At 34.9% G+C, this 14,130-nt stretch overlaps 1 protein-coding gene across 1 annotated transcript in view; it reads left to right on the forward strand.

The window, feature by feature from the left end:
• Nucleotides 1–119: 119 nt before the first annotated feature.
• The window catches only part of LOC112454060 (solute carrier family 22 member 3-like), a 15,032-nt gene continuing 1,021 nt past the window's right edge, over nucleotides 120–14,130 (forward strand). Inside the window, exons 1-5 of the mRNA XM_025015250.1 lie at nucleotides 120–1,492; nucleotides 11,894–12,169; nucleotides 12,485–12,680; nucleotides 13,086–13,344; nucleotides 13,847–14,039. Coding sequence (XP_024871018.1) covers nucleotides 11,898–12,169; nucleotides 12,485–12,680; nucleotides 13,086–13,344; nucleotides 13,847–14,039 — 920 coding nt within the window. The 5' untranslated portion in view covers nucleotides 120–1,492; nucleotides 11,894–11,897. The remainder of the gene's footprint in view (nucleotides 1,493–11,893; nucleotides 12,170–12,484; nucleotides 12,681–13,085; nucleotides 13,345–13,846; nucleotides 14,040–14,130) is intronic.

Raw genomic sequence — 14,130 nt, forward strand, 5'->3', positions numbered from 1 at the left:
ACAAATTATAAATAAGGCTAGTGATATGCTACTTTTTTTCACATATAATAACAATAATCTTTAATACATTTATATAATCACTTTTCACAATTTTTTAATTTTAATTTATTAATTTAACTTATTAAGGAGGTATTCTGGTTTGAAAGGTCGTAAAAAAAGATACTTTTCAGGAATTTTTTATAGGAAAACGAAAAAAGCGAATAATGTTAAACTTTGCAGGTTCTTTTAGCCTTATTTTAAGAATGGTATATATTTATTTTTTAAGTAACAAAAATGCTCTTCTTTTTTGTTTGCTTATCCTGACCACTATCAGCTCGCAAAAAAGATGGCACGGTGTAAATGATTCTAGCTATTTCAGGTATTTAAAATGCAAAAACCAAAATTTTTTTATTCAGAAAAAGTGTGGCTACCGTCTAAACTAGAATAAACATTATACGTTTATTAGATTTTTTGTAATAAAATATTAACAAAATTTTTTTTTTAAGAAAAACTAAAATATTTTTAATAAAAAAACCGCCATTTTGTCTAGAATAAAAATATTGGTTCAGTTCTAGTTTAAAATAGCCATATTTTTCCTAAATAAGAAAATTTTTTACGACTTTCCAAAATATGCCCTTAACGGAATTTATTAATTAAATTAATTAATAGTAATTTTTTAATTCTTTGTACTCCACTGCCGTCGCTACAGCAATATGCATAATTTAAATAAATAAATTCATAAACGTTTGTAATCTTTTCCTTTTAAAACAAAACTTTCGGTTTTTAAAAGTTTTGTACAAGTTTGTTAGAATTGCTGATTTGATCGGATCAAAAAATGCTCGAAGTGCAAAGAGTTAATATTAATTGTAATATTAATTTAACTAATTTTCTTATATTATTGATAGCAAAGATGGTTGCGAGAATGGTCAAAGTTAGATGAAACGTTCTGTACTTCTCGCGTTTCGCTGCAAATTCGCGGAAGGAATTTTCCATCAAATTTGTCCTAACGTTATTACAATTGGAATAGCGGTTTTATCAGTCAAGGTTTTATGCTTAAGTAGCAGGACGCCTATCGATCACCGGCCGCACGTAGTTTATTTCTGGCTTGCGAGTTTGGCTCATTCGAAACGTGAGGTCCAACAGCGCGCCAGATATTGTTGCGAATTCGTAGGTAGCGGAACAAGAATTGCGCGGTTGTCGACAACCGGTTTACGCGAGTAATATTCTACGCAGATTTTATTTGGCAGACGATAGTACAAATAAAAGTGATTAAAGTGCTTTCGACACCGCGATTAATAAAAACTCACGGTAAATATAGAACGATAAAGAAATTATGCCATGGACTGTTTAATATTTATGGTAGAATTATTTGAATAAAATAAGAAATTTATTATTACATCGGAAATTATTCTTGGTGGTGTTACCTTATTTCGATGTTGCAATTTAACGTAGTTGTGCAAAACCGTCAACGTGTAATTTCATCCGTAACCAACAGTGGAAGCTAGATTTACCGGTAAGTCAATGAAGTTACAAGAATGACTACGTTTACAAAGCGGCTTATAATCCAATTTAATAACTATATCGTATACTATCCGATCAAAAATTTTTCTTTTTTTTTATTATAACAATCATTTAAATATGAATTGAAACAGGACCTATTCTTTTACTAATAATTTACGCTAATTTACACTGTTGTTCATTAATTAATGTCTTTATCTTTTGTCTGGGACGTCAAGTTCCAAAGGCTTTTTTTCCTTTTAAAGACTAAAATTTATATAAATTAAAAAAAAGCCTCTCCAAAGAATATTAACTTCAAACTGTAGAAAATGTAGGTCCATTGCTGACAGCAAACTCGTAAATTTTGATCGCAAGTTTCCGCACTGTCGTGCGTAGAACTTCTATCACTCGCGTGTATATTACGAAGGTCGTATTGATTTTTTCCTCAGTGCTCGAACGGCAAATTTACATACAATTTCGCCCCGGGGAGAATGCAAGTTTTCTATGTACACATCATAAGTGTGTCGAGCGAATCTTGTTACGAATGAATCTTTTATGCAGCATGATTAACGGGAAGAAAGTTTGAGTTTATAGTTGCGAGACATGTGTAATGAGGCGTTATATTTGTAAGAAATATATATATAGTGTGTTAAACTTGATTCTGTGAAACCGCGTATTTTCGCAACAGAATAAATTTTTATTTCTCGCACTTCTTCGTTTCGGCAAATCGTTTTTATCAGCGAGATTTTTTTCTGCGAGATTTGTTTCTTGCGTAATTACAATTTGGAGGAGGTGCAAAAGTCGCCATTTTTCGCCCTCAACGCGGGAACCTGTAAAACATTGCTTTGCTACCTTATGTGAGGTTGAAAGAAGAAGAAATAATATTCTTTTCACTAGAAAACTGCAGGAAATATTTTAGAAGCAATAATGAATGTCTTTAAAACGTGTGTCACTACATTTCCATTTAAAAAATTCTACACCATGAAATTGTATAAAAATGCCTGTAGGGTAGGTAGTCCAACAATGAACCATGTAAATTTCAGAAGTTTATATCTCTCTCAATTATTGAGTTGGAGATCCGTATTTTTGCATACAGTTTATGAATTTAGTTGGCTATATACTGTATAAGATAACTTATAAGTCATTTTTAAAGTTTAGCCACAATTTTCGATTTTTTTAAAACAGTCAAATGGTTCATTGTGTACAGGGGTGTGTATATACACACAATGAACCTAGCCATTTTTAACAATAAACCACATGTTTTAAAATGTTTATTTAGAGAAGAGATAATTATAAGACATGATAAGTAAGATTAGGATATTGTATGACTTTAAATTAAAGCTAATTTAAATATATATGTTATGTTTTTATTATTTGAAGCTTATAATCAAAATTATTATTTTTAATCAGACTTTTTCTCACTTACAATTAGATTATTATTTATTGTAATAACTAGTCAGTTTAATCAGATTTATAACACAGATAACTGTAGTAAAAAGCAAAATGGTTCATTGTAGACCATATATAACATTTTTTATAATAATCTTCAAAAAATACGGTAAAATAATGCAAAAGAAAGTTGCTTACAGAATTATAAAGCCAAATATACACATAAAATTATAGAATAATGAAAAAAATAATAGATATAACAACAAAAACTTGAAAAATACGTAAAACTTACGAAAAAAACTAAGTTTGTCACCAAAGTATCACAAAATATGGTCTCAAACAGCCGTTTGAACGCTTCGCGCGATTTGCTGGCCGATTGGGGAGCCGAAGAGGGGTTCAAATGCGAGAAGTTGCATGACAACAAGCACAATCTAGCAACACTACATTTATGAAATATTGCAATGGTTCATAGTGTACAACTGGTTCATTGATGAACTACCTACCCTACATACAACACGAGCGCATGCACCATTGCTGATATCATATGTAAATACATTCATATATTGACTGGCGAGGTAAACGTTTCTTATTCTGTTTGAATATTTATATATATATTTTTGTCAAAAATGATACATTTGTAAACACCGATTCTTACTATCTATACACAAATGTACACTCCCACCTCTACTCCCTGCCCTCCCCCACATACACACACGAGGCACCAAGCTACGTCCTTAAAACATAGATACCTAAAGATAATCATGATGGTTCATCTGAATTAGAATCTGAAAACTAAATTTCCTAATCTTTGGTAATTATTTAGTATGGGGGATCCAGTCCCAATAACCCTGATCTTGACATATGTTATCAAAGGCATGACTCTGAGTGACTTTATTAAATACCATATAAATATATGAAAATATAAAAATATATAAAAATATATAAAAATATATAAAAATAAAAATAATGGAGGCAGCCACGTCCTCGTTCGTTGCCTCTGGGTTAGACGCGGTAGAGTTCTGACTTATGAATTATTTCTACAGTATTTTTTTAACGACGGTTCGTGTAAATCTTCGAAATACACTAGAAAACTTGTACTTCGTGTTAGATTGTTATTCAATAATACCATCTTTATATAAATTATTATCTTACATATATGCAACACTTATTTTACACAAATGCACTTTAACTCTCATTCATGCGTTTCAAAACTTTTTATTTTTTATTAAACCGTTCAAACACAGCTATTTTGACACACGTTTTAAAGACATTCATTATCAATTCTAAAATATTTCCCGCAGTTTCCTAGTGAAAAGAATATTATTTCCTTCTTCTTTCAACCTCAAATAAGGTAGCTAAGCATGTTTTACAGGTTATTTCCGTTGAGGGTGAAAAATGCCGACTTTTGCACCCCCTCCTTTAGGTAACATGATAGCAGGATAACATAATTTCTTCGTGTTCACATACACGTGAAGAAGATGAAGAGACGTGAAGAAAACTCTGTATCCGATTCGCGAATGTAGAAAACAAAGAAAATAATATTTCAGACTCTTTTTTTTCGAATTTCGGCAATGTCTTTTCTTCAAGATTTTGTCTTCAACCAAAGACAAAATTCAAGAAGCGTGGAGGTCTGTTTGATTCGTCCATCTCTCGTTATTCTTCCGCGACGCGGTGATCAGTTTTCTCTCACCGTTGTTCTTCCTTTCTTTCTCGCTACTGTTGACATATATATATACGTGATATATCACGTTCTGCATGCCGAGCTCTCATATCAACGATACTCAATCGGGTTTCCTCCTCAGACAGCGAGTTGCACTTCGCGTGAGAGCCTCGTCATTACCGTCGCTTACTCACAATCGATCGTAAAAAATACCGCCGTAAGTGGTAAACATTAAAAATTATCACATAGTGTAGTGGCATCTGGATTTACAATTGTTGTAATTACGAATTACGCATTATTTATAGTCAATTTGCAATAATTTCTTTGACAGTTTGTGTAATGCTCACTGACTATAGTTTTTCTTCGCAAAGTTATTTTTCCTGCAACGAATTATACATTACGTAAACAAATTGTAAAATTTGCTGACGTTCGGTGATACAAATCAAAGATTAAATGTACGAAAAGATTAAATATACGTAATTAGTGCAACGAAAAAATAACACAGTGTAAGTATTAACAGTTTTAACACGAAGACTACATGCAATTAAGTTTTGGATACATGACGTATTGAAATTAGAAAATTTACAAGAATTCAAACAGTAGAAAAACTTATTGCGATAGGTTTAAAGGTATAGTGTCGAAAGATATTAAAGTTTTTCTAATTGTAAAAAATAAAAAAAGAAGAAAGATTGATCAAAGATACTATAAATCTGTAATAACTACAATTAAAGATTAAATATATTATGAAAAATGTAAATATCGAGAATAAGCTCTCCTTAGACACCCTGTGTTTAAGATGAAACTTGAACTGCTTGAGGAGCAATGTTAAAAGTATGAATCATCGATCGGATATCAATGACCAACTTCGGGGAAGGCATATTTAACATATAGGCTCATCGCGTTAATAATTAATTGCGGACGTTAATATGCAGACGTGACAACGACGCTTTCTACGCAAGAAAATGTTTATTTTAATAAGAAGGCAAAATAGCGAATAATCACACAATCGCAACCGCGAAGTTGTTCTATATATATTCGCGGAATGCCTTGGCTAATTAACCTTAATGAATGGTCAGCCGCAAGATATTCGCAATGTAAGTACAATACAGTGTATATACGCGCGACGATTTCCTATCATCATTTTTTTTAATTCGGTCAAATGCTTATACGAGTACAAATTACGTACACGTATAAAATTGTAAATTTAAATCTATTCTTATATGACTATTATTCTCATGCTTGAGAATAGTGCAAAGTCGTGCAAAATTAAAAGCATAATGGTCTTGCAGAACGCATTGTTGCGTCTGCCTGTTAAAAATTATTTTTATCGCGTTATCAAGCTGCGTCGGACCATTTTGTGATCTGTCGCGCCGGTATTTACATTTGACATTGACCCTTTGCCGCAACTTTCGATATCTCATCGCTCTTGAACAGCAATTATTATGTATATTTCTTTTGGGGCGTTTGTCGCAGATACACACAATCATCAAGTTATCGCGGGCACGATATTTTTCGATTTTCAAGAATAAAAAGTAGTAGTCGTGTCAATCATCCATGAACAAAAATCTCAAGCGTTCTTTACAGTCAAAGCAAGCGTTAATTTTTTGGAGAAAGAAGTACTATACGTGCATGATATTGATTATCTATATGTTAAGGATTCCTGATTATCAAGTCTGCATTGACAGTACGCTTACAATTAGCGTCACACTTGGTAAAATTGTGAAACTAAAAGGCGTGAAAAGTAACGTTAAAAAGCTAATTAGATACAGTTACCTATATAATAAGGAACCAAACGCCATTTTCGCGATTTTTAGTTTCGCATTGTAAAGTGATCATAAACAGGACAGGAGATTTTCTAAAAAAACGCGTATAACACATGGAATTGCACTTGAGGAAGATTATAGTTCGGTCATTATATTTGAGATAACGTTGGCACATAATTTTATTTCTAATATTTCGTAAAATTTACTTCAGCGAAAAGTAAAGTTTTGGAGTTGGTTCCGCATTGCAGAACTGCGTCCAATTATTCTTGTAAGTTACGGCGTCATTTTTGTTTTAGTGTAGTGTTTTTATATTTAAAATAATTATCGTATAGTGTGAAAATATACCGAAAACTCTCATTTCATTTTAATTTAATATGTAAAAGTAAATATTTTTATTTCAATTCGGTAGTTGTCAAACAGCCTATTTTTCATCCTTGATTTGATTAGGCACAATTCAATTCGACATATGTGAGTTATTTATTGATTATTCGAACGAAACGAAAAGAGACTTTTTGATATATTTTACAAGTTTATTCGGTAATTCTTTTACAATAGGGTCTTTTCCGATTTTTGATATTTTCTTGCGGCTTTCTTGGTAAAAACTAAAAACCTTTGTTGTGACTCCGACATCCGACATAATCAATCGGGGGAGCCCGAAAAATATGTACCCTAGCTATTTTTTTAACCTATTTTTACCTTCTTTTTTTACCTGTTTTTTTCAACATGACTTTCCGGATTTTCCGACGTTATAAATATAGTGGCCCTTAAAAGGACCGATTATCTCCGTTCGTATACTGAGAGAAAGTGTCGGTATATTCTCTATTATCCAAATACAGCAGTCAATGTCTTGTACTGTTGTTTTCATAAAGCCGAGTAGAAGCGGGAGGAAAGGAAGAAAGGCTATTCTATACAATTGTGTAAACGTAGAGTTGTAGGAGTAGAAGTAGTAGTAGTCGTGAATCTTATACAACGGATCAATCTACAATTAGAGTACATACATTGTAATATTACATGTAAACATACATTGTAAATACATTGTAAACTTGATTAAAGCAACCAATCAGAGTACAGTGTGTATTTCGAGTGCACTCTGATTGGTTGGCTCTTACGTTCACATCTGACGTAGTCGTGAAAGATGAAGTTCAACCATCTTCCACAACACGCTTTACAACCGCAGTACCGCTTTACAACCACGCCGTACAACACTCTTACAACTACTTACGACCACGTTTACGCAATTGTAGAATAGCCTGAAACGAGGAATGTACTACGCGACGAATAAAATTATAACAAACAACGGTATTTATGTGTAAAAGGGGCACACACACACACACACACACACACACACACACACACATACGCGCGCGTGGGGGGTGATGGGGGTGCAAGGGGGGCCTTCGGCCCCCCTATCGCACCCACCTCCACCGGTAGGCAGTGTGGACCTCGCTTTACAAGTTAAAGTACATGCTAAGGCTGCCGTCCAATTTACGCTCACAGCATTGTAAATAAGAGCGAGCGATGCTTTCAGCGCTGTGAGCGTGAATCGGACCGCAGCCTTAGCATGTACCTACTTTCAGTTGTAAAGCGAGGTCCACGCTGCCTACCGGCGGAAATGGGTGCGGGAGGGAGAGCCGAAGGCCCCCCCTTGCACTTTTCCGCGCGCGCGCGCGCGCGCGCGTGTGTGTGTGTGTGTGTGTGTGTGTGTGTGTGTGTGTGTATTCCGGCATGTTGGAAAAAATAGGTATAAATAATTATTACTGTCGGAGTCACAACAAAAGTTTTTTACCAAGAGAACCGCAAGAAAATATCAAAATTCGGAAAAGGCCCTATTGTAAAGAATTACCGTTTATTCCTCCGATTACAAACAATTATTTTATTGGAAAACATTTTTATCTTAATGTACGTTGCAAGAATTTTTATGACAAATTTTCTCGGTTGTGATGTCACCAATCCAAGCTGTAATGAGTGGATAAGAGCCTTAATGGCATTTCAACGTTATATAAGCTATTTATAATTTGCTTACAGTGCCAATAGATGATAGGATATTAAGCATCTAAAAGCCATTTACATATTACATTTAAATTACTTAAATAAAAGGATTCGGGATTTAGCAAAATCCTATAACAGGTTTAACCCATTAAGTCCTAGAAGGTCTTTACACGCTTTTCTATTTCAAATCCTTGTAACTCGAGTTCTAATCAAAATTTTTAGACCGCAATTGATATTTAGAGGTAAAAAGAGTTGCTCTTTTCGAAAATCTAGTTAGAATATCTGAAGAAAAACATATAATGGTTGAAAGAGTAGAGGTAAAAAAAGTAAGTTACTTCTATCTACTGACCTATATGTATATACTGACAAATATTCAACTATAATAAATAATAAATGATTTTGTCTACTTTTTTGAGCGGAATTTTTGTTATAGATCATTCAACTAATAATTATATCAATTTATTTTACTTAAAAAGGTAGACGAAATCATTTATTAGTTGAATATTTGTCATTAAAACCGTAGAGGTTACTTATTTTTTTACCTTTACTTTCAACCTTTACATCTTTTATCAGATATCCCACCCTATCACCGATTAGATTTTCGGAAAGAGTAAATTTTTTGCCCCTGAATATTAATTGTGCTCTAAAATTTTGATTAGGACTCACGTTACAAAGAATTAAAACAGAAAAGCGCGCAGGGGCCTCCTGGACCCTTAAACGAGTTAATTTAGTAGGTACTACGTTCCCGAAATTCTCAACGCCTAAATATTCTTATTATATATTTTCAACATCCTTCGATATGATGCCGATACATTTATCTACGTAATATCTGATATTATTTGCATTATCATTGTCATATTAAGTGGGTATAAAAGCGACGTTATCCAACATCGTTAATCGTGCCCTGAGTTGTCAAACTTGTGCTTGATCTTCATTATCTCGATCGAGACGCGCGTCACGAGCCACTTGATCCCGTCACGTTCGGACAACACTGGCTGCTCAGATCGCTCCCACTCAAGTTGTCATTTGACATTTCCACTAGGATACGCTTAAGCTGCATGGACAAGTTGATTGTAACAGAAGCACAGAGTCCGCTTATTTTTATATTCGATGTTTACTCGATTTAGTTAAGCCCTAGCTCGCCACCCTCGCCACATTCTAATCCAGTGGACCGCTGAACGTTTTTCTAATTTTCACATAATAACATAATTTTCTAGTTTCTTTATAATAAATTCAGTTTAAACTCAAATCATTTTCTTGACCTTATATTATTATAAACATTTTATTTATCTCTGTATTTCTAATTTTACATTACAAGCTTAAGAATATTAATTAGAATGGAAATGATAAAACAACAAAGTCGAGTGATCTCACGGATCGTAATGTGGCAAATTAAGGTGGTTTGGTTAGTACCGTATAAGCTAGGCCTAAATTTTTATTTAAGAAAAACCATCCATTTCATGGATATATTCTAAACACTTATATAATTACTGGTTTTATAATGTAACTTTTCATTCAATTATGTATCAATTTATCTACTGATAAATGTAAACAGTTCAAGATTTGACTTCAGTTAACATTCGTACAAGAGAAATGTCGCGACATTGCATCTCTTCGCTATTAGGCTAGTCATATTAGACATCGAACCTTCCAATTAATCTTCCCAGGTTGCAACCACCATGAATCGCTTTGATTTGAGGTGCTATAAGTGGGATTTATTTTGCTTCGCAAAATTAACGCGCAATAAAAAGTTATTAACAATATTATCAACAAAAAACGCGATTTTTTTTATTTTTTCTCAAATATCTCGAAAACTAAGCAAGATAAGGTAACTAACTATACGTACCTTTTTTGTAGAGCGTAAAATTATCTACAATAATGATCTGAACAACATTTATCGTCAAGTCAGTCGTTTAGCTTGCACGCGCCGTCAAAGTCCGAGACTCGGATCCCAAAAACCCTCGATTTCATCGTTTTTTTGATGTTGCGCCAGTGATTTTTTCCGTCATTTAAAATAGAATTAAAAATCCCCCAAAAATCACACATTATCTGAAAACTACAAAGAATACTTTTCATGGTGTAACAGATTTTTTAGACCCTTTTTCTTTAGTTTGTAGGTATGTAAGCAAAAAATTTTAATTTTTTGGAATAGTCTTAGTTTTTCGCTGTTTTTAGGCCTTAGAATTTATTTGAGATGAATTTTATCGTATGCATCTTGTTGTGGACAAAATTTGCAACAAAAAAGGACCCTTGTATTTTTTTCGTACGACAAACGCTGATTTTTTTTATTGACGCGCAAAGTTATCTAATATTGTGCACAGGTCGGATAACATTTGTTTTACACTAAAATAATTATTTTTTATTAAAATTCATGTAATTTTTTGCATTATTATTGAACCATATTGCAAAAAACGGCTTGGTACCCAAATCGTCTACAGACGATTCCGAGTCTCGACATCGAACTCGCGAAACTCATGTTCGAGCGTTAGACGCCGGCGCCGTGCCGTCGTAAGCGGTGAGATCCCGACGACGGGCAGAGGCGCCGTACACGGCAAACCGGGCTCGTGCGACGACCGGCCCGCGAGGACCGGCCGCCTAGTAGTGTGTCACATTGTTTTGAGCCTTTCGACTCACGAGACTCCTAGAGATATCATTGCCACCTTTGACTAGAGAGGATACGGCCTTAGAGGCGTTCAGGCATAATCCCACGGATGATAGCTTCGCACCACCAGCCGCTCGACCGAGTGCGTGAACCAAATGCCCGAACCTGTGGTTTCTCTCGTACTGAGCAGGATTACTATCATTTTAAGTCTTTAGTATTCTCTGTCAATTGTTTATATAGGTTTTTATAAATTATTTGTAATTTTTCTTTTACTTTATAATGTTGGATAATAAGGCTGCGTTCGAAAATTTCACTCGGATGCACACCAGCATCATTCTGTCCTTGTTCAACTTTTAGTAAATAACAAAGATAGAATGACGCGGTGTGCACCCAAGTAAAGTTTTCGAACGCAGGGTATGTATATACCTGACAACGATTCCCGAGTCGTTGACGCTCTCATACTTCGGCATATATTTGTTAATATTCTAAACACTAATAATTTACGAAAAATATAGCACATAACTAGCATCCACAATTCATTATACTAATATTGCATATAATTCGGAATCGCTGTAATGACATTATTATTCAATCGCATTTTTGACTTTAAAGTATAGTAGGCGAACCTCCTTAAATCGCGCGCACTTTATTACTTATAAATAATATTATAGGAGAAGAACGCTAAATTGTGTCGGGTTTCTTTCGCCGGAACAACAAATATTGCGATCTTTTTGTAAAAAAAATACACTGTCTACCAGCTTCAACTTTGCATCTATAATTATATATTATATAGTTAGTTTATATTACTCTTTTCTTTATAGACATTTTTTGAACCATCAAGCCTTTCTCTTTAGTTTCAAATTAAAATATTCCGAGCGATTTTAAAAGTTTTTTCTTTTAGTTTGAGTTACTTTTGGTTGATGAAACCGTCTCTATTTTCCTTTCTTTTTTTTCTTTTCCTCAACTTGGTTTGCTGAGTGTAAATCTAGCGTATCAAATATTGGCATCCCTTAGAACGATGAAGAACTCAAACGGCATGAAGAACCCCACAGATACCGTAGATCCGAACGAAAACACCACACCGAGGCCGAAGTTGGAGACCTTCGACGATGTCTTGCCGTACGTCGGTGATTTTGGCAGATATCAGTGGCTGCTTCTATTGGCCTTGCTTCCCTACAGCGTGGCTTACGCCACTTTATACTTCTCGCAGTTCTTCCTCACCCTGGTGCCGCAGGAGCATTGGTGCAAGATAGAGGAACTGATCCCTTTAAACCTTACGCGGGAAGAAAGGTAAAATTTCCGCAACAATGTTACTTATTAAGATCTTATAAATCAAAATAATATATTTTATCATGCTTTAAATAACATATATCTATATATTTACATTTATATTACATAACTTAATTATTATTATTATTATTATATTAAACATTATAAATCCTGTAATTTATCAAAATAATTTTGGATTGTAAAACAGTCGAGTTGTTGTAAAAGTCGATTAATTGTTTAAATCGTTTCCTTTTTCTCTTGACGTATTATTATTTTTTTGTTATCTTCTGTCTTTGAAGAGATATATTTCGTATATTTGGAGGTCAATGTTTTCAGAGTGAAGATCGGCGTACCAAAGTCGCAGAATTATCCGTACTATGACCAATGCCATAGGAGGGATTTGGATTTTTCCGTTATTCTAAGTCACGGGAAGGACATTCGTTCGGTCGAATTGAAGGCAAACAAATCCGTGGACTGCAGCCACTGGGAATACAATTTCACGCAGATCCCGTACGCCAGTATAGCAGCTGAGGTGAAGTATCCTTGAATGCATCGCTGTGCGTATAAAATATACAAAAGACACAGACAAAGAGAGTCAAAATTCACGAGTACTCTTGTTTAAACGGTCGAGCGATTAACTGAGATTACGCGCGATTTCTTCCTCGTAATTTAATTCAATCGTAATCCGCAGACCGATAATATGCGAATAAACGACGAGAGATGAAGAAATAAAAGAAATCAATTTACGTAAATACACAAATATAGCGTTACGTTTCTCGCATAATTTTAATCGTAATCCATTTCAGAATAATAATATGCGAATAAGTGACGAAAGATAGAGAAATAAGATAAAGATAAATCCGCATAACTCCCCGTATGCAAAAATGTGACGAACGTTGCATTCCTCGCGCACTGATTCTGGATCCTTTGTGATTAGCTAGATTGGGTATGTGACCAGGAATACCTCATATCGACGGCACAGTCGATCTTCTTCTGCGGCTCCATTGTAGGCGGTTTGCTCTTCGGATGGATCGCCGACCACAGAGGCCGGATTCCCGCCTTGATCCTCTGCAACGGCATCGGGTTCCTGGCCTCGGCCGCAACTGCGAGTGCGAATACCTTCTTGTCTTTTGCCGTCTGCAGATTTTTTACCGGTCTGGCTTTCGACAACTGCATCAACATTCCGTTGATTATCGGTGAGCGATCGACAAGAGATGATCGGCCGTGCGAGGATCGTACGCGTCGCTCGCGGCACTAAATAAGAGAATCTATTCCGACGTTCCGTTCAAAATTACATGCAAAGATACGCGGTCACATTTTTCATTTTTCTAAATTTTTCTACATGTCACATAAATCTGGACTGCGGATCTTCTCTACGGCAATAACGCGCGCACGTGTCCATACATAGTTTTCATTACAAAGAATGGTATTACGTGCAGTAGTAGGTACCCGGAAAGCTCGACGGAGATGAAAGATCATTGTATTCGATCGGTGACGCGTTTTATGAATATTTATAGGCGTGAATGTTACGGCGCACAATTCATTCTGTACGTAACTTTGTTGTTAACTTTTACGTAAGCTATAAGCTATGAATTGAACGTACCACGTATACTATTAATTAATCTGTTAAATAGAACTTCTAAATAAGTAATTTTTTATATAAGTAATAAATCAAATCCCGAATTTTAATCTCGCCAGTGCTCGAGTACATGGCTGTGAACAGGCGAACTCTCGTCGTTAACGTTGCCTTCGGCATATACTTTGCCGTTGGAAGCACAGTTCTACCATGGATCGCGTACTACGTCGCAAACTGGAAATTCTTCGCCTATGTCAGCGCGATCCCGATGGTGAGCGCTTTTATCACACCATGGATTCTTCCCGAAAGCGCTCGGTAAATAAATATTATGCGCATCTTCGATTTGTTCTACTCAATCATTCAAATCACACACACACACACACACACACACACACACACACACACA

Source organism: Temnothorax curvispinosus, unplaced genomic scaffold (genome assembly GCF_003070985.1).
Source record: "Temnothorax curvispinosus isolate PA1 unplaced genomic scaffold, ASM307098v1 QBEX01004775.1, whole genome shotgun sequence".
Taxonomy (NCBI): Eukaryota; Metazoa; Arthropoda; class Insecta; order Hymenoptera; family Formicidae; genus Temnothorax; species Temnothorax curvispinosus.